Source organism: Pithys albifrons, chromosome 5 (genome assembly GCF_047495875.1).
Source record: "Pithys albifrons albifrons isolate INPA30051 chromosome 5, PitAlb_v1, whole genome shotgun sequence".
Classification (NCBI taxonomy): Eukaryota; Metazoa; Chordata; class Aves; order Passeriformes; family Thamnophilidae; genus Pithys; species Pithys albifrons.
This window is the reverse complement of record NC_092462.1, coordinates 1178682-1204776: the sequence shown is the minus strand read 5'-3', so window position 1 is coordinate 1204776 and position 26095 is coordinate 1178682. Positions and strand designations below refer to the sequence as shown.

Here is a 26095-nt window from a genome sequence, read left to right as displayed (position 1 = left end):
CACGATGGGCTCAAGCTCTGCCAGGGGAAATTGAAGTTGGAGATCAGGAAAAAATTCTTTGCAGAGAGAGTGCTCAGGGATTGGAATGGGCTGCCCAGAGAGGGGGTGGATTCCCCATCCCTGGAGGTTTTTCAGCTGAGCTTGGCCGTGGCACTGAGTGCCATGATCTGGTAAAGGGACTGGAGTTGGACCAAGGGTTGGACTTGATCTCTGAGGGCTTTTCCAACCCAATCAATTCTATGATTCTATGAAATCCAGCTCTTCACTAACAGAATCCTGTGCATCTCAAGGTTACCATAAATTTGACCTTACATCTCTACTCTGTTTTTGAAAGCAGAAATTCCCCTGATAGAAACAGCCCCCAAAATTCCACAGTGGAGCTTTACTGCAGTGAAGACTCTTAGGTTTTTAACATTTAACTGGTATGAAAAGGTTCTGCCCCCTTCATGTTGTTGATGGCTGACCCCCAGAGCCCAAGGGAGCCCATTTTGTTAGGTGTGCTCATTTACCATCCCCACATCTGCAATACCAGGAAAATACACTGGAATCCCTAAGGGAATCAGTGGTGTCATGGGTGATTTGTGCACAGGGCTGATAGACTATCTGTGATATAATCCCAGACTATTCTGGGTTGGAAGGACCCACAGGGACCATCGAGTCCAACTCTTCAGTCAGTGGCCCACACAGGGGATTGAACCCATGACCTTGGCATTGTTACAACCAAGTTTGAACCAACTGAGCTCATCTCAGGGTGCTGATCCTTTGGACTGTGTTGCAAGGAGATCATTTTAGGTTGCACAGAATACACCCCAAATCTCTCACAGCCCATGCTCATGGCATTCCAGGTTGTACAGGACTTGTGTTCCTACACATAGGGAGGGAGAGGAGCTAGGAAAAATGAGTGGAAAATTAGATTATCCCAGAGAGGGAAACTGAGCTGCCCAAGGGTGTGAGCTCTGCAAGTGGGAGGCACCTTTCTTTTCTTCCTTTGCCTGGAACAAATGAATAGAGTCAGGAATGGACATGCTGCACCTGTTGGCAGGTGACAGGCATGGCAGAGCCCAGGTGCAGCACACAGCAGGAAAAAAGCAAGATGGAAAAGCACTTTGTACTGCTCTGGGAGGGAGAAGGTGGTTATTTTTAACCCGAGCAGGAGGTGGTGGTTATAAAAGCCATTGTCCTGACAACCTGCTGGAGCAGAAAGGCAGGAGTTTTCAAAGGCAGCCTTTCTCACAAGGAAATTGGAACCCAGGGCTCTTGATTTTTCTGTAATGCATTTGTGGTTGTTCTTATTCACAACACGCTGTTCCCTCCTGGGAGCAAAATTAGGCAGACTTCCCATCCACTGACTCATTTAAAGTGTGACTCTGTGTGTGTGTGTGTGTGGAGAGATCCCTGAGAACACCTTGTGGCCCCAGCCCTGTGCCTGGCTTTGGGTGCTCTGCAGTGCCAGCACTGGGGGGTCAGTGCTCCAGGACACAGTGCTTTTCCACCTGCTCTGTCCGCCTCAGAAGTGCTGCAGGAATTTGAGGGGTAAAAGCCAAAATAACATAGTTCAAAACTCTTTGAAGTTCTTCAGTGGTGTGGAGTCAGGGTGTCCCTGGGCTCCTGCCAGCACCTTCTCCTGCACGGCGGCTCCTGCCCCCTCCGGCACCGACTCCGGATATTTCAGAGCTGTCACGGGGGGCTTTTGTTACTATTTGTTTTCCTTCTCTTTTTCTAAATCACTTTGTTTCTTACTTGCTCCTGACTCTCCTCCAGGCCAGGGCTCCTTGGCTTCCAGGGAATTCCATCTGGCTGGGACTGCCAGCCCCAGTGCCCATCACTCCCTTGCCCAGAACAGGCAGGTCCTTTTCTGCTCCAGTGTTCCCTTTTGGCACTTGTTCCCTCCTAAAACCCACCTTTGGACTCTGTGCCTACATGGCACTGCAGCCTCCAGCAGGAGGAAACAATGCCCTTGGCTCCATGGTTCCCCACAGCCTGCCATTCCTGGCATCAGGTTTGTCACAGGATCCTGAAACATCCCAGACTGGAATAAGGATCCCATAAGGATCAGCAAATCCACCTCCCTCCTCCTGGCAGGATTACCTAAAACTAAACCCTAGGACTAAGAGCATTGTGCAAATGCTCCTTGAACTCCATCGGGCTTGGTGCCATCACTGCTTCACTGGGGAGCCATTCCTGGTGCCTAACCACCCTCCAGAGGAAGAACCTTTTCCTTGTGTCCAATCCCAACTCCCCCTGATGCAATCTCATTCCACAGAACATCTGCTTTGTACTTGCTGATCTTCTCTAAGCTGGTGTTTTCCTTTCTTGCCACTCGTGGCAGGGACAATGACTTTGACTACCTGGAGTTCCGCCTCTGGATCGGGCTCTGGTCGGCCCTGCAGTGTCTCATCCTGGTGGCCACCGACGCCAGCTTCCTGGTCAAGTACTTCACCCGCTTCACTGAGGAAGGCTTCTCCTCCCTCATCAGCTTCATCTTCATCTACGATGCTTTCAAGAAGATGATCAAGCTGGCAGATCATTATCCCATCAACTCCCAGTTCAAGGTGGACTATATCACGCATTACTCTTGTGCCTGTAAACCAGTAGATCCAGGTAAGAGAGTGTTTCTTTACCTCCCCAGGCTGCAGGGGGGAGGTGGCATTTGCTCTCTTTCTCCTTTGTGCTGCAGCCCAGATAAGAGGTAGATTATTCCTTCTTTTTCAGTTGTCTTCAGATACCTTATCTTAGGGGTTTTTTTGGAAGGTGAGGGGTGAATTTCACTCTGTGTCCCAGCTGGAATGTCGGAATAGCTGACCCTCCTGGGACTGCTCCTGTGAGTAGCATGACCAGTCTCTGCACCCCTTGTCTCCTTCCATCCCTGTGGCTGTCAGTTCCTAATGGCATTCCTCTGAGAATTCCATGAAGGGGCAGAAGTGGTGGCTGAGTCACTGCCATGGAGCTCAGGTCAATGCTGGATTTATTCAAGGTGTTACACAAACATGGGAGGTTCCCACCTCCTGGTGGCACGGATGAGTGGGAAAGCACAAACAATTCCTTGCTAAGAGGAAGGGAAGTGTATCCACAGGGCAGCCTATCTCTGGAGCATGGGCTGTGTGGCAGATAGAGGCTGGGTACACAGAGGGAAACAAAACCCAAATCCAAACAGAGGGAACACTGCCTGGGCCATTAGGGAAGCAGGGACACTCCCTGGGCCCTACAAACAATGAGGAGGGAGTAAGAAACTTGGTCTGGGCTCAAAGCAAACTGCAGGTTATCTCAGCACCCCCATCCCAGAGGAGAAGCTGCTGGCAGGTGTGGGGAGCCAGTTCCCTGGGAGCTGGTGCTGCCTGGTTTATGGAACACAGGATCTGCCTGCACTGGAATGGCAGGATGCTTTCCCTCTTGGACCCAAGGTGGTGGGAATAGGCACTGCCAAACTGAAAGTCTCCACTTCCCTTGACAACACCTTTGGCTTTCCAGACAGCAGAGTAAAAAGGTTTATGTGTCCAAAACCTCAGTAAACCATGAGGATGGAGCCTCTTTGCAGGAAGGATTGCATTTCTAAAGGAAATTTCAAATCCATGATTGCTGATTCTGTGAAAACCAGAGGAAAAGGAGTCTCTGCCCTTCTTTCAAAGGAATTATCCCCATCCTGTGGATTTCAATTACTTGCCATCTTTTTGTTTCTTTTAATTCAAAAAATGTGTTTGTGCTGGACACTAAAATGCACTTTGCTTTTGTGGATATCTTGGTGCCTGCATTTGAAATTAATCACTAGGAGCCTTCTGTGGATATTTAGTTTAATCCAGAAATCATTAGAAAAATATTGGAAAACCATAAAATATTACTTTGTCTGTCTGATTTTCTGTAATTTTTTTTTTACCATGAACTCCAAAAAAACCACCAGTTAGGTTTGGATAATGTTTCACTTAACCTTTTCTTTCCATTTTATGAGTGACTGATGATTGAGGCTTTTGAGTCTCTCTGAAACAACACTTGTGACTCTCTTTATTGGACTAAAGAGGTGGCAACATGTTGATGGAGTCAAGAATTCCTTAATAAATGGAATTTTCTGTCCTTCCTGCTCACCACGTACCCTTTTCTCTCCTCTCTTGCAGTTAATAGCTCGTTATTTAACAGGACAGTGGTGCTGTCAGGAGATGAGCTGCCCTATTCCTCCTCTGACTCGGTGAGTGCTCCCAGGGATCCTGTGGAGTCTCCTGGTGGCAAGTTTGGGATGATGAGAAGGAAGTGGAGCTTGAGGGGTCACACCCATTTGTGGGGGGACATGGGGGAAGGAAGTTGAGCCACAGAGCAACAACCCATTTTAGTCAGACAGCAGCAGGAAAGTGCTCTCACCCCGATCAGTCTGGGATTTTTAGCACTCCTTGATTGTCCCAATGCTCTGTCCATCCCTGTCCCAGCTTGAGCACAGCCTCATGGAAGCATCCCCTCTTTTTCCCTGCAGGACAACACCACCATTGACTGGGCTGCTCTGACAGCCAAGGAGTGCTTGAAATACGGGGGAGAACTTGTGGGCAACAACTGTGACTATGTCCCTGACATCACCCTCATGTCTTTCATCCTCTTCTTCGGCACTTACACCTGCTCCATGGCCCTCAAGAAATTCAAGACCAGCCGCTATTTTCCCACCACTGTAAGTCCCTCCTTTCCCAGAGCAGCTTTTCTGAGGGCAGAGCTCAGCTGTCACACACACAGGGAGGGATGCTGGTTGGACTAGCTGGCATGAAAACATGGAACTGGTTAACCAAGGTATGCCTGGAATTGCTCCCAGTGGTTCTGGAGGGCACAGGGAAGGCATGGAAATGTAGCAGGGATTTTAAAGGTGCTCAAGACAACACTTCCAAACTTACAGGCACCTCTGAGGTGCCTCGGCTTGTTCTGTCCCCTCAGGTGAGGCTCCCACACCAGGTGTGCCAGGCTGAGCTTTCCCTGTGTGCCCAATGCATGTTTCTCTCTGGGCCTTGCCCCATTTTTGGCATTGTGACACACAGGGATTATCCTGCATGGATGTTGACTGTTCTGCTGTGTAACAATTCAACCTCTCTTAATAAAAAGGAACCAAATTCCATCTGGGCTGGAATGCAGCTCAATCTCTCTGTAACCATGTGAACCCAGGAAGCTGGGAAGGAGCAGCAGCTCTGGAAAGCTCCCCCACTTCCAGGCAAGCACCGTGGCTGCTGCACAGTGAAGTTTTGGGGTCTGACCAGTGGCAGCTTTCAGTTGTCATATTGCAGTGGCTTCAGGGCAGCTGCAGTCTGGGGCTTTACTGAGAAGCCTGGTTTGTTTTCCTGTCAGCTTAGGCTGATTTATTACTGGAACAGCAAATAACACAATCTCTGCCAGCCCTACAGAGTATCTGCTTCCTGCAAGTTTGGGTCTTCCCATCTCTTAAAGGGAATTTTGTGACTTTCCAGTGTGTTGTTTTCATGCTCCTATTTAGGCTTTCAGACACCACAGTAAAATACCAAGGCACATGTAGGCAAATGGCACCAGACACTACAGTGGGTGTCTGTGTGGAAGAAGAAATGCTAAGTCTGCCTTGCCACAAGGCTCCTGTAGACACTGAAGTGTGGGTGATGTGGTGTTGCCTGGTGCCCACCCCTGTTGTTATGATCCCCCCTTCTCTTTCAGGCCCGGAAGCTCATCAGTGACTTTGCCATTATCCTGTCCATTTTGATCTTCTGTGGAATAGATGCCCTGGTTGGTGTGGACACACCAAAACTAATTGTGCCAAGTGAATTCAAGGTATGTCTTTGTCAGGCCTGTGCAAGAGGTTCCCTTCCTGGAATGACTTGCCCTCAAGATGGGAATGTAGCCAGTGGTCTGGAAAGGACTGATTTACTCAGAGGATATCCCTTTTGATAGCATCATTCTGATTGGCTGATTATCTCCTCAATCCTGCCTCCACACTTGGAACCTTTCATTGGTGGCAAGGATGAAATTGTCACCAGCCTCAAGTGCCTCCCCATGGCTGGAAGTCCCCCTGGTTTGGGGCTGTCATCACTCCTGTCCTGCACCTCTAACAAGAGCTTTCTTTTCCCTGTCCTTCCAAGCCAACCAGTCCCGAGAGGGGTTGGTTTATCCCCCCTTTTGGAGGGAACCCGTGGTGGGTGTACCTGGCAGCAGCCATCCCTGCCCTGCTGGTGACCATCCTCATCTTCATGGACCAGCAGATCACCGCCGTCATCGTCAACAGGAAGGAGCACAAGCTCAAGGTGGGTGTGCTTTGTGCCCTGGGCACGTGCAGGGGCTTCTCCTGCCACTGCTGCTGGTTTGGAGGAGGCAAAGTTGCCTTGTGGTCGTGCTCAAACTGCACAGCCCTGTCCCAGAGGAGCAGTGAGCTGGAGGGATCTGGGACATGCCAAGGGCAGAGCCCCAGTGGGATGTTATTTAAAGAGGAGCTGACACGTAACAGCCTCGGATGGAGTGGTGTTTTTAAAATAAACTTTCCAGACGGTGCTGTGCAGTTCTTTGTGCCTGTAGGGTTCCTCCTTTCCCTGCACACTCAGTTCTGTTGAAAAATATGAAATTCCTGTAAAAGGAGAGTCTCCCTTCCCAATAATAGAACATGTGGTGTGACCTGTGGGGGCACAGACCTGCTCAGAACACAGGTAATAGTGGGTCATTATTCAGACACCTCCATCTCCACCCTTCCTCAGTTACAGGGAGAGCTCTTGGATATGGGAAGGGAGCTTTTGCTTTGAAAAGAGGAGGATGTTTCAATCTGTGTGGTCACTGTGAACATTAGACAAGTAACATGTGATTTAAGACCATCCTGAGCCTGACCTGGAGGAGAGAGTTGGGAGTCCCAGGGAGTGGGAAAGGCTGGTTGTGCACAGTGATGATGGGGCACAGATACTGGCTCATGGCTTAAAAAAACCCCCTCAGAGCATCCCTGTTTGCCACCTGCATCTGGGCAGATACCCTCAACCCTGGGCCCTCATCTTGTCAGGGCAGGCTGGTTGTTGCCATGGCCTCAGTTTTAGCTCTGTCTCCTGCACCTGCCTAAGCAGACCCAGCATTTTGTTACCCACTACAAGAGTATATTGGCTGTTCTTCCCCCGTGAAGAAGAGGCCACTCTTCTCTGCAGCTTATAAAGCTTATGAAGCACAGAACGTGGTTTTGCTGTCAGCACTGGGTGTACTTTTTTAGTAACAAAGTTATAAACACTCCAGCAAAGTACTGTTAATACCAAAAAATGTATTCCCTTCTTCCTTTTTGTGGTGTGAGCACGGTATTGGTGGGACTGGGGGTTCTCAACTCCCATCCTGTGTCTCTGCACTGAAAAACACCTCCACAACATTTACTGTAGGAAAAAAAAAGGCTTTTCTTAATGCTCACCCCTTGCTAAAGTCATGGCAGGGTGTCCCAGGGTGGCTGTCCCAGTGCCACCAGCCAGCCAAGGCAAGCACATGTGTGAGGGAAACAGAGAGGACTATTCAAGAGCAGCTGGGCTGTTTTCCCTCCTGGGTCATCCTAGGTCTGGGTCAGGTTTTCTTTTCTAATAAAATCAAATTAAACAGGATTAAAAAAAAAGCTAATCTCTTTTAAAACAGCAAACCTTAAAGGTTTCTCTGGTGTTTTTCTGAAGATCCCTTTCTTTGGTGGCTCTTTTGTTTCTTCACTTCTTCTCTTGGCACTTGTGACTTCTGGATTTCCTGTGTTAGTTCATTAAAAGATTTAAAAAATAGAGGATTGGGGGCTTTGAAAAGGAGTCAGGAATGAGGGCAGCTTTCTGCTTTGGACAGGGAAGGAGCTTTCAGCTGTTCTTGTTGCATCCCATCTGAAGCCTGGGGTTGGGTGTTGAGGGAATTGCTTCCAGCACCAGGCACCATCTGCAGGGCCCAGACCAGCTGGGAAGTCCAGACTGGATCTTGCAGTTGCTTCCTCCCCTAAACACAGGAGAACAAACCTCACTGTGAGGCAGCCAGCAGCACGTGTTACCTTTAGGCAGGCTCCATATGGCTGTAAGGTGGCTTTCTTCCTTAAGTCATCACACTGAAAGTTGTTGTTCAGCAGCTGCTGAAACTAAAATTAGGCTTTGGGCTGTTTTTCTAAAGGGTGGTTTGAGTGTTTAAAGCTCCGTGTGCATCCAAGCATAACTTGCACAGATGTGAGATCACTTGGGGCACAACCTCCCTCTCTCTCTATATATATTTATGTATATATGTTTATTTTGAAAGCTTGCTTCTGCTGTTTACAAGCTCCAGTGTATATTTGGTATTTGGCTCTGTTTGCCAGAAGGTGTTGTAGAAGGAAATGCCACCTGTCCAGCGTGCCTGTGCCCTGCTCTGCAGGCATTTGGAAGAGTTCAGCTGAAGGCTGTTTGTCTCCCTCCACAGAAAGGTGCTGGCTACCATCTGGATTTGTTCTGGGTGGCCATTCTGATGATTGTGTGCTCCTTCATGGGGCTGCCCTGGTACGTGGCTGCCACCGTCATCTCCATCGCCCACATCGACAGCTTGAAGATGGAGACGGAGACTTCAGCCCCTGGAGAGCAGCCCAAGTTTTTGGGAGTGAGGTATGTCCAGCCAGGAAGGCCTTAGGCACCGTGTTTTACCTGCAAAATCCTTTTGTACAGAGACTTTTGTGCTGCTTTGTCCCCATTTCCAAAGCCAGCTGGGAGATTCAGCAGCACAGGTCTCTGGCATCTCCTCAGGTCTCTGGCAATTCCTCAGGCAAAGCCCAAGTGTGACTCCCCAGAAGTTTATTTGGCCAGCTCAGACACCGTTTTCCAGTGTTAAAGGAGAGACATTTCCTGCAGGTTTCCTTATCCATGGAAATTAGGCATTCTTTAGCAAGTGTAGTGGTCAGCCCTGCAAACCTGCCATGCCTGGAGCCATCAGCTCTGCTTAATGGGGCAACCTCTCCTGTGTTTGGTTGCCATAATTAAGTGGTCTGAAGTGATTCTGAGGGGAGCACTCCTGGAAATTGGGGTGCTTGTTCAGGCAACTAAATAGAAACTTAATGGCTTGACTTGCAGTGCTGTGAAATATTAGTGGCCAACATGTTTTTTGGGTGTGGAAACCCAATGAGGGCACATGGACAGCACCCCAGGAAGGGCTGAACCACTGACCCAGCTGCTGCAGTGCTCTGAGCTGGGACTGCTCTCAGGCTGGAGAGCTGAGGATTTATTCCCTCTCTGGGAATAAATGATTCCCTGTGGGGAATGTGGAGTGCTGGTTAGTGGTTTGTAGTGTTTAACATGCAAACACACCCCTCCTGCTCAGTAGCAGTGCTGAGTTGACCCCAAGCAGCCTAAAGAAACTGCTCTGGGCTTGGGGACAGAGGTGTGCAGGGCTTGGTCAGGATCCTGCCTGGTGCTGGAGGCTGAAAAAATGAGGTTTTGGGCTTTATGTGGAGTGCTGGATATCAAACCAAAGCTGTGATCCTCAGCCAGTGGTGTTGTTTCAGGGAGCAGAGAGTCACCGGAGTCATCGTTTTCATCCTGACTGGGGTGTCTGTCTTCATGGCTCCCATCCTGAAGGTAAGGATGTTTTACAGCTCTTTGGGAGCTTAAATCCAGACCTTTTGGAAGGAAAAACCACCATGGTTGTAGTGTGCTGGAGTAGTGACCAAGTGCAGGGCTGGGGGTCTTGAGAGCTGTGGGGTTTTTTATTTTAAGATTATTCTTCCATGTTTGCATCAAGGTAAGTTTCCTTTAGTTTCATGATTCCTTTAATACCTTTGCCATGCCTGTATTTTCTGGAAAACATGGATAAAGCTCGAGAGTTGGGAAAATGTGTTTCTGGAGGAAGTAGTGCAATGAAATGGCTTTTCTTCCTCTCTTGAATCTTTTTTTCCTGTGAGTTTAGCCAAGGCTCTGGACAGATGTGTTGCTAATGGACCATTGGATGTAGGTAGGTTGCTGTTTTCCAAGACCAGAAATATGTTGGCACGTAGCCATGGAGAAATGCATCCTTAGTGGATCATCAGATCGAGGAAGGGAACTGGAAAATCTGCTTATCCCTGTCCTGTGGAGGACACAGCCTGCTCTGGAATGGTGATGGAAGTGGTGCCAAGCACAGGCAGATGCTCCAGTGGGAGGTGTCAGCTGCAGGAGTCCTTCTCCATGGACCCCGAGGCCCTTGGGAGCAGCAGAGGATGTCAGAGCAGTGGCACCATGTGTTGTAACTGGGATGGAGCAGATGGGGGTGTGCAGGAGCTTTTCTGGAGGAGGCAGAGGAGTTTTGGAAGCCCCAGGGGCTGTGAGGCACAATGAGATGTGAACCTGAGGGGAGGAGGCAGGCAGGGAGCAGCGATGCTTCCTGTGGGGAGAGCAGAGACAGTGGCTTTCCAAAGCCAGTGTGTTCCTGCTCTTCATTTCTAAGGTTGTTTGTACTGCTCCAGTTCTGGTGTCTTGGTAACAGTTTCCGCCTCTGCACAAACAGGCACTTCCATGCCCTTAATTTAATGCCTGATTGTGATAATCCTGTTTGTTAATCCATGTGACCTTCCCCTGCAAGATCCCTCTTCCTCCCTTCCCCTGGGGTCTATTATTTCCCCTGTTAGGGCTTCAGTCCTCAGTTCTTTGCCTGTGCTTCCCCCAGGCCAGCGTGTGGGGAGGATCCTGGTGGGAGGACGCCTGAGGATAACTCGGCACGCTCCTGGCCCACGTGCCAGCGGGGAGGGCCTGGCACCAGTTCAGGACCTTTGGCAAATTCCAGTGGCAGGGTCCTGCTGGAGGGAGCTGCTCTGCTGAGTGCACTGCAGGACATCTCAGGCTGCTCCTGCCAGCGGCGAGTTGAAGGCCGACCATCCCCGATTCAATAAACCAGGCAATCCATGCAGTAATCCCAGCTTTGTTTGCTGGTGGGGAAACAAAACCCTGGGGGCTTTGGGGATTGTGCTGGCTTTGGATGTCACTGGTGTTTCTGCTCAGCCGTGGCAGATCTCCACAGAAACATCCTCGGCCCTGCTGGGACAGTGGCAGCCACTTCCCTGTGAATCCAGGTTTAATCCCATTGGCCCACAGCAGGTTTGCTCCGAGTGCCAAAGCCAACAACGCCATCCTTGGGGAATCCTTTGCCAAGGGAGACTCCCACGATGACAGCACAGCCTGCTGCCCTGCGGGATGATGGGCTGGGGTGTCACCTCGGGGTGGTCTGTCTTTGTGGACTGGAGCAATCTTATCTTTAAAAAAAACCCCACAGAGATAAATAGAAGGGGAGGAGAGGAGAGCAGTTAAAATGAGCTAGAGAGCTGAACTCTGATTGCTGGAGGTGTTATCCTGTCTCATCCCTCAGATCCAGGGAGAGCTTTGAATCCTGTGGCCGCCCCCAGCTTTGTGGACACACTCGGGGTGTCCCACCCCTCCCACAATGTAGAGAAAACATTTGCCTTCTAATGGGAGATAGCAACATGGCTCACCAGAGGAAAGAAAGAAATCCCGGAGGAGGATGAGTTAGCAATCCAGGGGCGTGCAGGGGGTGAGTGGGGAATGAGGCTCGCAAAGGAAGCGAAAGTGTAGGCAGGGAAGCTTTGAATGGGTGGCTTTGATGCTCATGTGCCCCCAGGGAAACGCGTGAAGGAAACGCAGAACGAGGTGGTGGGAAACACACTGAAGCACTGGAGAGCTGCGCTGTTGTTTGCCTTTGTAACAGCTCCACGCAGAGGTTGGGAGGGGAGTGCTCCCGGCGCAGGAGTTCTGGGACAGCAGGTGCCCTGGCTGTGCTGTGCCCTGGCTGTGCTGTGCCCTGGCTGTGCTGTGCCCTAGCTGGGCTGTGCCCTGGCTGTGCTGTGCCCTGGCTGTGCTGTGCCCTGGCTGTGCTGTGCCCTAGCTGGGCTGTGCCCTGGCTGTGCCGTGGCTGCCATTCCCTGGCTGTGCCCTGGCTGTGCCCTGGCTGTGTCCTGACTGTGCCCTGGCTGTGCCTGGCTGTGCTGTGGCTGCCATTCCCTGGCTGTGCCGTGGCTGTGCACTGGCTGTGCCATGGCTGCTGTGCCCTGGCTGTGCCGTGGCTGCTGTGCCATGGCTGTGCGTGGCTGTGCCGTGGCTGCCATTCCATGGCTGTGCTGTGGCTGTGCCCTGGCTGTGCCATGGCTGCTGTGCCCTGGCTGTGCCGTGGCTGCCATTCTGTGGCTGTGCCTGGCTGTGCTGTGGCTGCTGTTCTTTGGCTGTGCTCTGGTTGTGCTGTGGTTGCCATTCCCTGGCTGTGCCCTGGCTGTGCTGTTGTTGCCATTCCCTGGCTGTGCCCTGGCTGCACTGTGGCTGCCATTCCCTGGCTGTGCCCGGCTGTGCCATGGCTGTGCCCTGGCTGTGCCGTGGCTGCCATTCCCTGGCTGTGCCATGGCTGTGCCATGGCTGTGCCCTGGCTGTGCCGTGGCTGCCATTCCCTGGCTGTGCCATGGCTGTGCCTGGCTGTGCCCTGGCTGTGCCGTGGCTGCCATTCCCTGGCTGTGCCGTGGTTGCCGTTCTGTGGCTGTGCTGTGGCTGCTGTTCCATGGCAGCCACCCAGCACTTCACCAGGGCTGTCCCTTGGAGCTCCATCCATCCTCCCTGGGCTCCAGTACATCCCACAAAAGGCCATTCTTCAGCTCCTGCCTGTGCTTTTGTCCGAGCATCCCTGTTGCAGCCATGCCAGGCTGGCTGTGTGGTTCTGTTGTGGGGGACAGAGGCTCATGCCCAGGAGTGTGTGGTGTTCCTCATTCCCAAAGGAAGATGTACCTGAGGGAGGGAGGAATGGGCAGCAGAAAGGAGAGATCCTGGCAGTGAAGAAGGGAGCTCACAGTCCTGTATTTGGGATTAGCAAGGGGTTAATGTGTGTGAGAGATGGAGCAGGCAGAGGTTGGGTTGGCATGACTGGCTGAGGTGGGACTCAAGAGTCTGTCTCCATGGATTTGCAGGGCTTACTGTGCTGGATGTGGAATCACAGGATTGTTACCATTGGAAAAGCCCTCTAAGATCACCCAGTCCAGCCAGCACTGCCAAATCTGCCATTAAACCATGTCCCCAGGTGCCACATCTGCACAGCTTTTAAATTCCTCCAGGAATGGTCACTCCACCACTTCCCTGGGCACCCCATGCCAGGGCTTCCCAACCCTTTCCATGAAGAGGTTTTTCCTAATATCCAGTCTAACCACCACCACCACCCCTGCCCAGCACAATATTTCCTCTTGTTCTGTCACTTGTTGCCTTGGAAAAACAGGATATACCACAAACCACAGGATCATTCTGCCTTCTGCTTCCAGTCTGCCCACAAAGCCAGAGGGGAAGGGCAGTTTGCAGCTCTTGGTGAGACATCCAAGTCCTGCTCAAGTGGGATTGCACAAATGTCCTTGTGTCTCTCAGAACACAGCAGAAGGATCTGTTATTCTTTATTTGGCTTAATTATTTGTATGGCTTTATTCCTCCGCGTTGTCCACTCGTAGGTGCAGTTGGAGTTGATCACAGGCTGGGAGTGACATCCCACCATCTGTTGACAGTGCAGTGTGTGCAGGGAGGTTGTTCACCTGGTTTCTCCTGCTCTTCCTCCTGCAGTTCATTCCCATGCCTGTGCTCTACGGTGTCTTCCTCTACATGGGTGTCGCGTCCCTCAATGGTGTGCAGGTGAGTCTCTCCAACATCCCAGAGAGGGTGACAGTCATTAACCAGCACTGGGATTCTCCTAAAACCCTCCAACTTTTCCCTTCTCCTTCCCTGCCTCATCTTTCTTCCCAAGAAACCCAGAGAGAGTGGCAGCTGTTACAGACATTGCCACAACCTGGGTATCCTGAGACAGAGACCGAGGGAGAGCAGCCAAGTCCGGCCACTGTCAGTGCCAGAGGGTGCTTTGTGAAGACCTGGGTCCATTCTGGGACTTGGAGCAACCTGGTCTAGTGGAAGGTGTCCCTCCCCATGGCAGGGGCCTTGGAACAAGTTGGTCCTTAAGATCCCTTCCAACCCAAACCATTCCAGGATTCCACAGGCATCCGCCTCGGCTCAGACTCGCTCCCAGGGTGGTTCAGGTCCTGTGCCACAGGCTGAAGGCAAACAAGGAGGATGATTTATGGCAGGGGGGTTATTCTGCAATGCTAACAAGCAGGAACATTGTTCTCTGGGAAGGGGAAGCCAAGCCCCTCTCTTTGTCGTTGAGGAAATCTTACGTAAGGAGCAGTTCTCATGCCCAGTGCCTGTAGCTGGCCCAAGGAGGTTGGAAGTGGTTTTGTTGCTTTCTGGCACCCTGTTAAATATGGTCTTTCTTTTCTTCCTGGGTTGTGCCCTAAGGGGAAGGGACTGCCTGTTCTGTGAGCTGCAGGAGAATTCCCTCAGGGGTTCTGTAGCACAGCCCCGGGCCCCATTCACTAGGGCAGGATCCCTCTGGTGCTGGCAGTGGGCAGCGAGCCCCCCTCGGGCAGGGGACAGTGAGGGGATTGTCCTGTTGGCCCAGGGGCTGGCTCTCCCACAGGGGCTCCAGGTGGCTGGGGGACTGGGCAGGTTGTTTTTCCCCCAGTGAAGGGTGTTTTTCACTGCATGAGAAATGCCCGTTTTGGACTCCCAGTCCGTCCGGTCCAGCCCGGGGCAAAGGGGCACTGCTGGGAAAGCTCTTTGGCAGGTGCTGTTCTGTTCCCTGGCAGGGTGGTGTCTGCCCTGGCCTCTGCTGACCTCTGCTCCTGATTGCTCTGGGCACAAGAAAAGCACAGCTCCTGAATGCTGGAGGGGTTTCCTCAGCAGGAGCAGGGCAGGGGAGGGCAGCAGAAATGCCCCAGAGTGTGGTGCTGCCCCTGGTTTGGGCGTTCATAGAATCACAGAATCACAGAATCAATTGGGTTGGAAAAGACCTCCAAGATCATCAAGTCCAACCCTTGGTCCAACTCCAGTCCCTTTACCAGATCCTGGCACTCAGTGCCACGGCCAAGCTCAGCTGAAAAACCTCCAGGGATGGGGAATCCACCCCCTCTCTGGGCAGCCCATTCCAATCCCTGAGCACTCTCTCTGCAAAGAATTTTTTTCTGCTCTCCAACTTCAATTTCCCCTGGCAGAGCTTGAGCCCATCGTGCCCCCTTGTCCTATTGCTGAGTGCCTGGGAGAAGAGACCAACTCCCACCTGGCCAGAACTTCCCTTCAGGCAGTTCCAGACAGTGCTGAGGTCACCTCTGAGCCTCCTCTTCTCCAGGCTGAACACCCCCAGCTCCCTCAGCCTCTCCCCATAGGGCTTCTGCTTCATTGTTGTTTACTCTCTCTTTTGTGCATCCTGAGTTTCATTTCAACATCCCTTTCTTTTCCCTTCCAGTTCATGGACCGTCTAAAGCTGCTCTTGATGCCTCTAAAACACCAGCCTGACTTCATCTACCTGCGCCACGTCCCTCTGCGCAGGGTGCACCTCTTCACCTTCCTGCAGGTGGTGTGCCTGGCCCTGCTCTGGATCCTCAAGTCCACTGTGGCTGCTATCATATTCCCTGTCATGGTAAGTGATCTTGCCATCCCTCCCTCCCTGCCTTTCCCAGCCCACACCTTCCACAGTCATGCCCTGCCAGGAATGGGTGAATCCACCCTCTCCCTGCCCAGTCCCTGGCTCAGGGCTCTGCTCATGGCACTGCATGGAGTCAGAGTGGCTGTGCCTGCCTTCCACAAATCCTCTGGAGGAGCCTGGAAGGTTATTTTTTCCCAGGAAGGTGCAGTTAGTGTTGACTGTTCCTGGCTGCCAAGGTTGGGTTTGCTGTGGTTTCTCCTTGAGCTGCATGAACCAAGGAGAGGAGCACTTTTCCTGGTTTAGTCCACACTAATTACCAGACACAAAATGTCTCCCAGGCTTTTAAATAGCACAGATTGACAACACCAAGAAGGAGGTTCAGTGCTCAGAGCGGGGCCAGAGGGAGGGAAAGGATTAAAGCAAAAAAAAAGGAATGTCTCTTTGTCTTGAACTTGAGGAAAAAGACCCTAATGTTGTTTCATGTCAGACAGTGATTATTCAGATTATTACTGGAGCTACAGGCACTGTTAGGCACTCTCTGGCTTGGAGATAGGTCAGACTCAGCAAAGGCAGAGTTTTATGAAACTCCTGAATAAATGTGGGCCCCAGGTTGCCTCATTGCAGGTTTATGGCTAAGCACAATCTGAGTTGTGGGGGCAGGTCCTTGCAGTGCTTTTTTAAGGGACAGGAGGAGGGAGAGCAGCACCCAGATCAAGGACAAGCTGGTGAAATGAGAAAAGAGGATGCAAGTGAAAAAACCCTCCAAATGTTCCTTCTGGGACACATGCTCCTGTACAAGGTGTTAAAAATCAACAGTTCCCCCTTTGCCAGTTCCATGTCTGTGTTGGAAGCTGAATCTAAAATCTCTCTGCCTATAATAGAATCACAGAATCACAGAATCAGTTGGGTTGGAAAAGACCTCCAAGATCATCAAGTCCAACCCTTGGTCCAACTCCAGTCCCTTTACCAGATCCTGGCACTCAGTGCCACGGCCAAGCTCAGCTGAAAAACCTCCAGGGATGGGGAATCCACCCCCTCTCTGGGCAGCCCATTCCAATCCCTGAGCACTCTCTCTGCAAAGAAGTTTTTCTGCTCTCCAACTTCAATTTCCCCTGGCAGAGCTTGAGCCCATCATGCCCCCCTTGTCCTATTGCTGAGTGCCTGGGAGAAGAGACCAACCCCCACCTGGCCAGAACTTCCCTTCAGGGAGTTCCAGACAGTGCTGAGGTCACCTCTGAGCCTCCTCTTCTCCAGGCTGAACACCCCCAGCTCCCTCAGCCTCTCCCCACAGCACTTGTGCTCCAGTCCCTTCTCCAGCCTCGTTGCTCTTCTCAGTTGGGTTGGAAGAGACCTCTGAGATCATCAAATCCAACCCTTGATCCAACCCCACTGTGATCACCAGCCCAGGGCACTCCATGCCCTGGGCTGGTGATCACAGTGAGGTTGGATCAAGACATGTGGGATTCTCTGTCCCTGGAGGTGTTTAAGAGGACACTCAGTGCCACATCCAGTCCCTTCTCCAGCCTCGTTGCTCTTCTCTGGCCCCACTCCAGCCCCTCAATCTCTTTCCTCAACTGAGGAGCCCAGAACTGAACACAGAACACAGAATCTGAGTGAACCCCAACTTTGTTGTACCGGTGCAGGCTCAGGGAAGGCAGAGCCACAGCTTGGGTGGAGCTGCATCCCATGGCAAAGCCTCACTTACCTGCCCTCCTGATCCACATTGTTACAAAGTCCCAGTTTGGCAGGATGCAGCCAGCAGCCAGCTCCTTGTTTGTTTGGATGGAGGACATTGGCACACAGCAGGAATTCCTGGTGGGATGACCACGGGTGTCTGTGCACCCCCTGAGTGATTCCCCAGGGCTGGAATCACATCTGCAGTTCTGCAAGTTACCACTTGAGATCTCCTGGGGTTTGTTTGTGCCGTTGGTCACCATTGCTGGGAACAAACTTTTCCTGTTGGGAATGGGTTACAGCTTCCAGCCTGTCCATGTTCCCCTTGGCAAAGCCTGTGTGGGATCTGATGGGGTGTCAGACCCCGTGTCCCTTCCTTTTTTCCTGGTGCCTTCACTGCAGTCTTGCACAGAACAACCTTCTCCTCCAGTTCCCTGCAGCAATAATCCAAGGAAACTGTTCTGCAAACTTTGAGGGCACAGATTGGCCCTTGTCTGATTTCTGAGCAGCTCTTGCATCTGGGGAAGCAATGAGAAATAAGGCAAGGTGTTATTACTCAGGTTGCCTCACGAACCTACATCCCAAAGTACATGGAAATGCTCATTTTTTGTCTCTTTGTTATTTATAATGCAGGGGTATTGAGTGATTCCAGTGCTGCTTTGTGTTTGTTGTGATGTGAAGCAGTCACAGCTCGGCCTTGGAAGCTGGCAGGGATGTCCCAGGTGTTCCCCACCTCCTCTGTGTGTTCTTTCCCAGCCAGGATTCGAGTGGGTGGGCAGAGGAAGGCAGAGTGTCCCCAGTGCAGGGTAAAATGTGGCTGGAACTCCCTGTGTGCCCTTGCAGATCCTGGCCCTGGTGGCAGTCAGAAAGGCCATGGACTACCTCTTCTCCCAGCACGACCTGAGCTTCCTTGACGACGTCATTCCAGAAAAGGACAAGAAGAAGAAAGAGGACGAGAAGAAGAAGAAGAAGAAGAAAGGCAGTATGGACAGTGACAATGATGATGTAAGGAGCTTTCTGCCCTTGTCACACTCCTCCTCCCTGACCACTAACCCCAGGCCCAGTCCCTGCCCACTGCCCTTTGGGAGCTGACAGCTCAGTCTCTTGCTCTGCAGCAAGTGGGCCCCCAAGGAGAGTCCTTTGCTGCACTGCCTTCCCTTCTGCAGCCTGTGCTGGGTGGGTTGGCATTGCCAGGAGGGAGCTCACGCTTGCCAGGAGCACTGGGTGCCCACTGGGCTGTCCTGCCCCTTGCCAGGATGCCTCTCCCCACCCTGCCTCCTCCTGCTTCCCTCCTCCACCTTTATCCCTGTCGTTGCCTCTTACATTTTAGGAGAAAAATGCTTTTCACCACCACCTCTGGTCCTTCTGGTTTGCTTTTTTTTTATATATTTTTAATGGATCTTTTAAAAGCACAAAAAAGGTGTGACTTGTTATATTGCAGGAAAAAACTGCTTTCTGTTGGTAATACTCATCACCTAAATATTTCCTGAGCATCTGTGCCCTCTGCTGTACACTCTGGTCCTACCTCAGGTTGCAGCATATCCTAAAATAGCAAAAAGGTACCTGAGTGGACCAGACCCATGTGCCTTTGACTCTTCTGTTTCTTACTGTGTATATAAGAAGAAGAAATACAGTCCTGGTGCCTTCAAATGTTCTCCTGCTCAGGTCTAACTCAAATCCTTTAAACTTACATTGAAGAGCTAAACACACCCCACTGGCAATCCAAAGCACAACATCCCTTCTTCTGCTCCTGTATCCACCCAGGGTCTGTGGAGAAAGGCTTTTCTTGGGATGCAGGGAGAGGTCAGGTCCCCTACAGCTGGAAAAAATTCCATTTTCACATGGCAGGATGGGAGGATTGGCTGTACCTTCAGGCAGCAAGCTCTCCTGTCCCATCATTCCTCCAGTTCCCAGGGCAAGCACCCGAATTTGTGCAAAGCAAAATGAGATCAAAAGAGGCCCTGCTGAGTAATCAGCAAAGGTTTGACTCCATCCCCTCCTGCTGACTGGTTTGCCTCCAGCAGTGTCGTGTCCTGAGCCACAGTCCCCCTCTCTGTGGCGTGTTTTAAGCTCTCTCCTCTGTTCCCAGGCTTTTCCTGCATTCCAGGTACAGTAATTGATCCAGTGGGTAAGAGATCTCATGCAGAGTGTTGGTTCTTAACTCTTGTTGGGTTTTTTTTCAGCATTTGCCTTTCCCAGCTTCCTGAACACACAGCTCTGGGGCACTGCTGCTTGGATGATTCTCCCTCTTTCCCTTCCAGAAATATCCCCCCCAGGGTTGATCCTGTGGGATTTGGGGGGTCTGAGTGCAGCCAAGGGAACTGCTGGGCATTGCTGATGCTTTCTTTGAGTTCTGCTTGTCCCTCAGCCTCATGCAAGTAGTCCCCAGCAAACATCTTGCTGTTGGAGTGTGAAATAAGGCACTGGATGTCAGTTATGTTAAAAAATAAGTTAAAAATAAGAATAATAATCCAAGGAGAGCAATTCTCTGGCCTCCACAGTGTTTTGCTGCCCTGACTGGAAGGTCTCCTCCCTCCACCCCGGCGCTGTGGGGCTGGTTCTCTCCAGGAACAAAGATGTCCCAGTGTTTCTGGCAAATCCCACCTTCCTGCCTTTGCCAGGCTGGGCAATATCAGCCTTTCCTTGGCTATGAGACGTTCCCTTTGTTTGTGAAAGAGCAGAATAATTCCCAGTACCATGTGTAAGCATTAGCCAGGTGGGTGAAACAGGCAGGGGGGTGTCAGTCCTGCTGGTCCCCCCTGGGCCTCCTCCTGGCCCAGCTGCTGTTTCTCCTGCCAGGCCAGGGATGCTGAATCCTTCCCAGGGTCCTGCAGCTGATGACCCAGAGGTGTCCTTGAGTCTGGGTTTGACTCAAATTAAAGAGCTTGCTGGGCCAGTCCAACCCAAGGAACCTCTGCCATGTTGTGTCTGGCCCTCACTGAGCAATTGGGAACAACCAAGGGGTCTGACACAGAAATGCCAGCAGGATAAAAGGTGTGGATGAGCTTTCCCAGCAGGCAGTGCCCTGCTGTGTCTGCCCACAAGGCCCTTTTCCATCTCCATTTCCTGCAGCTGACTCCAAGCAGAATGGGATGGTGTCTTAAAGGCTGGTGGGGTGGGAAAGGGGAAGGTTTGTGTGAATCTGCAGTTCCACAAGATGATCCTTTCAGTCTGTTTTCCTTCTGGAGTGTGAAGGAGCAGGGGGAGTGGGGAGCAGTGGGAACCAGTGCAGTCCACCAGGCAATAAGCTGGGCCATGCTCTTCTCTTCCTCCTCCTTTTCTTTTCCCATTCCTGCAGAAACTGTGTGAAGGAGAACTGTAATGTGTGGGAGACACAGAGAGAGAGCAGTGGGAATGTTCTAAGACCTTGTACACGTTTCTTTCACAGTCTGACTGCCCCTACTCAGAAAAAGTCCCAAGTATTAAAATCCCAATGGACATCATGGAGCAGGAACCTTTCCTAAGTGATAGCAAACCTGCTGACAGTGAGTAGAACTAACCTCTTGCATGCCTGCTTGCCTCTGACTTGCACTACAGAAATAGATCTATTTAGAATTATGGGGGTTTGTTGGGTTTTAATCTTTCCTTCTACTTGAGAAGTGCTTGTTCTATTTTTTTCCTCCCTCTTTTTTAATTTCCAGGCCTCTGCTTTATGACAGATTTTGCTTTGTGAGGGGTTTTTTTTTTATTTCTTTGCTGGTTACAAAATCAGTGTTGTTCCTTCTGGTGCCTCCAGCTTAAGTGCTTTTCTCCAGCTCCTGACAGGTCTCCTGGCCACCCACTCTCTCCTCTCCTCTCCCCTCCCCCTTTCCCCCTTGGTGTTAACCTGCTGATGGTGGGATTTATTTTTTCCTCTGCTCCTGCTGTTCTGGATTTGCAGCACTGTCCTGTCACTGTTTGTTCCCTTAGGTGCCAAGCAGTTGCAAAAATACCAGCACTTAACAGAGAAATTAATTATTTGTGTCATTAAGCTGCCCAGGCAGGGATCAGTTGGTCATTAACTTACTTCCCTTCTTAGGTGGTTTGCTTTTCTGCTCTTCTCTTTGTCTTTAATTTCTCACATTAATATCTGTAATTGCTCATTGTAATCTTTATTTTCAGTCATTGCCACTTTACATTTTCCTCTTTTAAGTGAGGAATCACAGCTGACCTTGGCATGTTTGCCTTTGGGCTGACTCTTTATTGTACTGGAGGGTGTCATATGCTGGTTTGTTGTGAGATGGGAGGGGAGAAGTGCAAATTGGAGGAATAAATGAGTGCTGCTGCCAGGCTGGTAATTCCTGAGAGTGGGATCTAAACCCCCAGCTGATAAATCCATAAATTATCCTTGGGGTTTAAGAGCTGGGCCCCAAGTCCCTTTCCCTTTGGTGGCCTCAGGCAACACTGAGCATTGCTCTGTGGGGTTTAGATACAGAAACACTTGGAGATTGTAAAACCAAACCAATGGAAAAGACACATTTTCCTGGTTATTTAGACACCCTCAGTGTTTTGCTGATGTCAAACCATCCAAACCCAGCCTTGGACAGCCACACATCCTCCTCATTCTGTGAGAACACCCCGATATGCTGAAAGCAAATTGCATCCCAAGTGTTGTTCCAGGGGAGTTCAGGATCAGGTGCCCTGTTTGCAACATGTTTATGGCTAAAATACTTCAGGAAAAGTTAACTCTGCCATGTTGGAATGCCCTTGGAGATGGCACAGGGCAAATCACCCACAGGCCAAGCTGTAGTTGGTTTGGGTATTGGTACATTTTTAGAATCCAGTGTTTGATTAGCTGGGTTTTAATTAGAAACAATGCCCAAAGAAATGACAACATCTCAGGACACTGGAATAGGCAAACCAGCCAGAATCCAGCACCACTGTGGTGTTGCCCTTGGATATAACTGTGCCCTGTGAGCCAAAGTACATCCCCAGTAACACCACCCCCATCAGCTTTTCTCCAGCAAGAGCAGGAACTGGGCTGTTATTCCCAGAGAACACACAGGGTCAGGAGAGAGAAGCCAGTCCAGGCAAGGAGCCACCCTGTTTCTCCCAAGGAATGTGGGTGTGACAGTGGGAGTCCAGGGGGGAGATCCAAGGTAAGTGTCCAGCCCTACAAGTGGGAACTCCTGGGAAACCTGGGCCTGTTGGCACCTCAGGGGCTTTTATCCTGGAGGAGAGAGAGAGGAGTGGAGTGTTTCCCTCTGAGAGGCAGCAGGAAAAGGGCTTTGCCAGTGGCTGAGGGTTGGGGAAGCTGAACAGGGCTGGAGGAGCCCTCAGTGCTGCAGCAATGACAGCCCAGCCTTTCTTCCCTTCTCCCCAGGAGAAAAATCACCAACATTCCTTGAACGCCACACGTCGTGCTGATACAATTCCTTTCCTTCAATCACACGCCATGCCAAGGTAAGAACCTGCAAAATGGGCTTTGGAATCAGCCCAGAGAAGTAGCTCTGCTCCCCCTCAGCACCTGAAGGGAACTGTAGGGAATTCTTAAGGAGCACTTGGAGAACAGAACATTCCCTGCCTTGGATTGCAGCATCCCGAGGTGATCATGAACAGGTTGATTCCGTAGTTATTCCAGCCCTTGCCATGCTTGGCATGGGAAGTGGAGAACCTGTGGGAGATGGGAAGGCTCCACTGGCCTTGGGTGGACCCTGCCTGGAGCACTGGGCACAGGTTTGGGAGCCAGACCAGGAGAAAGGTGCAGAGGAGCTGAGAGGGGTATTGCCAAGGGGAAAGAATTCATTTCCCCACATCTGTGGTGGAAAACACTCCAAGAATAACTTGGAGTGGCAGCAAGGAGGACTTAGGCAGCAGTTCCTCAGAGTTCAGTCCCTTGGGGCCACAGGGGACTTCCCAGCACCAGGAATTGGATCTGGACCAAGACAAGGATAATCCTCTGAAATGTCAAAGGTGTGTCTGTGCTTCCAGGTGTTAGGGAGGGTCTGAAATTCATCCCAGTGGCGACACCTGCACCCTTTCAATGGCAGTTTTGGGGTGTTGTCACAGCCTGGGGTGAAGCACCAGGATTCCCCATCCCTGGAAGTGTCCAAGGCCAGGTTGGACAGGACTTGGAGCAACCTGGTCCAGTGGAAGGTGTCCCTGCCCATGGCAGGCACTTGGAACTGGATGATCTTTAAGGTCTCTTCCAACTCAGACTGTTCTGGGATTCTGTGAGGCACAAAGTGCTGGGCACTTGGAGCTCTTCAGTCAGTGAAATGGGTGGGTTTGCCTCCTGCCAGGGGCATGGTCAGGCCCACTCATTCAAATGCCTTCTGTGATCTGTGGGGCTTCTCTTCAATCCAGCTGAGTATTCCCAGAGCCCAGAGTTTGACCTTGTCTTCCTTCTTCTCCACAGCCCTCCACGAACTCCAGTAAAAGTTGTGCCTCAAATTAGAATAGAACTTGAGCCTGAAGACAATGGTTACTTCTGGAGGAGCAAGGGAACAGAAACTACTTTGTAATTTGTCTGTCTGTCCAATCTCTCCTGGAATTTATTTTGTCACTGGCCAAATACGAACCCCCACTGGCAAAGGTAACTGAGCCCCCCCTGCCCAGGCCCCCACGCCGGCCCCAGGACTCGGGTTGCCTTTTCCCAGCCGTGTCCCTGCCAGGAGGGCACCGAGGCTGTCCCTGGGCCCCGTGGGCAGTGCCCGAGGCGCCGCGGGGTGGCAGAGCCGAGCCGAGCTCCGTGTGTGCCCCCCCTGCCCGGAGCTGCCCGAACACAACGTGCTGCTAAACCCTCCCACATCTCCTGCAGCCCAGAGGAGCAGGTACTGCACTCCCAGCACAGACAGACACTTGCCATGGCTGTAGCATGTTTGCAAATGTCCCTTTCCTATGCAAGATTTTTTTAAAGGAACACTTTAATGGACTTAATCCGTCAGGTACATGGAAGAGTGTTATTTTCCTAGATTATTTTGTTTAAATTATGGGGGCCTAACCTACAACTTCTTCTTTTTTTTTTTTTTTTGTCAATTTTTTTAACCTTTTTTTAATTACTGTAAAGAAAAATGAATTTTTTTCCTGCAGCAGGAAACGTATAGTTCTGAGTAGTTCTACCTCTTATTTCTAGATGCCAGGCTTTCTGTAAAAAATGTCTTGTACCATATATAATGTGATTTTTACAAAAAACAAACCCACCACACTGCAATCTCCAGGACGTGGCCTAGGGCTGGGTCGGTTCCATCCCCACCTTCTTTTGGGGTTGATTTTTTATGGGCAGTCTTTGCTGTGAAGGAGACAGGATGTCATCTGCATCCTCCTGCATCCCAAACCTGTGGAATCATCTGTGGAGTTGACCCCAAACCTTGGCTGCTCGGCACTGCAGCAGGACCAGGCAGGCCAGGCATGGGCATCCCAGGAGTTTGGGGTGGGAACCAAGGGGACATCACCCTGGGAGAGAGGATGTTCTCTCTGTGGAGTGTTCATAGTGGTGTGTGCATCTGAACATGCCTCTGGCAAACTGGGCTGCACCAGGACACGAGGGAACACACCAAAAGCTTCATCCAAAATTGAAATGAGAAGGAAGAACACCCGAGCTCTCTGGTGAATTCCCCAGTGGAGACCACCCTGCTGCAGAGGAAGGGCAGTGCTTGGTCCTTGTGAAACCAAAGTCCCCACTGGTGGAGTCAGGAGGATTTTCTGATGGTGCTGAGACCTTAAATGCCAAATTTGAGCATCTGCTCCCACGTCGGAGCCGTCACCTCTGTACATCCCCCACTCACTCTCGAGGGGTCTCCGCTTCCATTTCCATGAAATCTGTGTTGTGTATCCCAGAACCCAACTGGAACCTGCTCCAGAAAGGCTGGGGAGACATGGGCAAAGAGGAGCAGCTCTGGGATGCCTCCTGCTGCTGGAGGACAGGCAACCTGGGAAGCTTCACCCAATGCTCTCCAAGCCTTGGGGAACACCAGTCCTGGCTCCCAGTGAAGGGGACCTGGACTCGAGGGCCACCAGTGGAGTACACAGGAGCTGCTGGGTCCTGCCAGACCTTGGATTTGTGGGAATCCCAGAGGAAAGGTGAAACCAGCTGGATCACAGGGGCTCTTCCCAGTCGGCTCGGCGGGCACAGCTTCCATCTGCTGGTGCCTGGTGAGGTGTCTCCACAAAAAATGAGGTCTTCCAAACAGCATTGAGTGCACTTGTAGGTGTCCTGGCTGCTGCTCTAGCTCTGTCTCTCTGCTTGTGTTGTGTTGCTTGTGTGATCCGAGGGCGGTGCTGCCAACGGGACAGAGGGATCCGCAGCTTTCCATGGAGCACCCGCGGCTCTGGGGACAGGGAGAGCCCCTGGAGCGGCTCCAGGCGCCTGCAGGAGTCACTGAAAGTGCATTTTCAGTCCAAAGGAGGCGTTTGGTAGGAAGAGCCTGGGTGGGCACTTCAGGGAGGAGGTGTGGAGCCTGACCCAAGGCCCCTGAGATCAGAGGCACCATCAGAAACGACCTTGCCCTGCAAATCCAAGGTCCCAGCTCCTGGTGGGACCTGGGACTGCCACCAGCCACAGCCAGCTCTGCCCCAGCCCCGGGGCCAGGGTGGCCACCAGCCTCTGGCCTGCTGAGACACCTTGGGATTTGTATTTTTATTTTGAATCGACAGCACTTTCAGCTACTTGTATTGTTGTTTTTAATTCTCCTAAGTCTCTGTTTGCTTTGGAGGAGAGAATGAAAACGTGGGATGAAAGGAAGTGGATCAGGATGGTGGAACAAAAAGGAAAAAAGCAGAAAACATTTCAAATATAATAAAGTGATTTTTTTTTCCAATAATATAAAACATGAAATTCCTTATAACATTATAGTATTTTACAGTTTTATGAAGCTTTCTATTGTGACTTTTATGGAATCAAAAGATGAAGATGATGAGATATTTTAGCATTTATATTTTTCAAAATTAAATGTATACTGAAAATAAAGTAACTTTATGCATTTATGGGAGAGCTCAAGTCTGCTTTCACTCATTATGTGTGGAGTCCTGTCTGACTGAACTGAGATCCAGGATCCCTGGGGGGATGTGGGAATGGCTGGCCTTTTCCAGGATGGGAGCA

The 26095-nt window shown here is 51.1% G+C and overlaps 1 protein-coding gene across 6 annotated transcripts in view; it reads left to right on the top strand.

Annotated features, from left to right (window-relative positions):
• The window catches only part of SLC4A4 (solute carrier family 4 member 4), a 149688-nt gene extending 126186 nt beyond the window's left edge, over positions 1-23502 (top strand). For all 6 annotated transcript variants that reach the window (XM_071555325.1, XM_071555320.1, XM_071555321.1 and 3 more), the window contains 13 exons: positions 2330-2601; positions 4107-4177; positions 4457-4645; positions 5644-5757; positions 6066-6227; positions 8356-8534; positions 9428-9500; positions 13491-13559; positions 15223-15396; positions 17920-18081; positions 20465-20561; positions 22379-22458; positions 23414-23502. In XM_071555325.1, the coding sequence (XP_071411426.1) occupies positions 2330-2601; positions 4107-4177; positions 4457-4645; positions 5644-5757; positions 6066-6227; positions 8356-8534; positions 9428-9500; positions 13491-13559; positions 15223-15396; positions 17920-18081; positions 20465-20561; positions 22379-22422 (1606 nt within the window). In that variant the 3' untranslated portion in view covers positions 22423-22458; positions 23414-23502. The remainder of the gene's footprint in view (positions 1-2329; positions 2602-4106; positions 4178-4456; positions 4646-5643; positions 5758-6065; positions 6228-8355; positions 8535-9427; positions 9501-13490; positions 13560-15222; positions 15397-17919; positions 18082-20464; positions 20562-22378; positions 22459-23413) is intronic.
• Positions 23503-26095: the final 2593 nt, after the last annotated feature.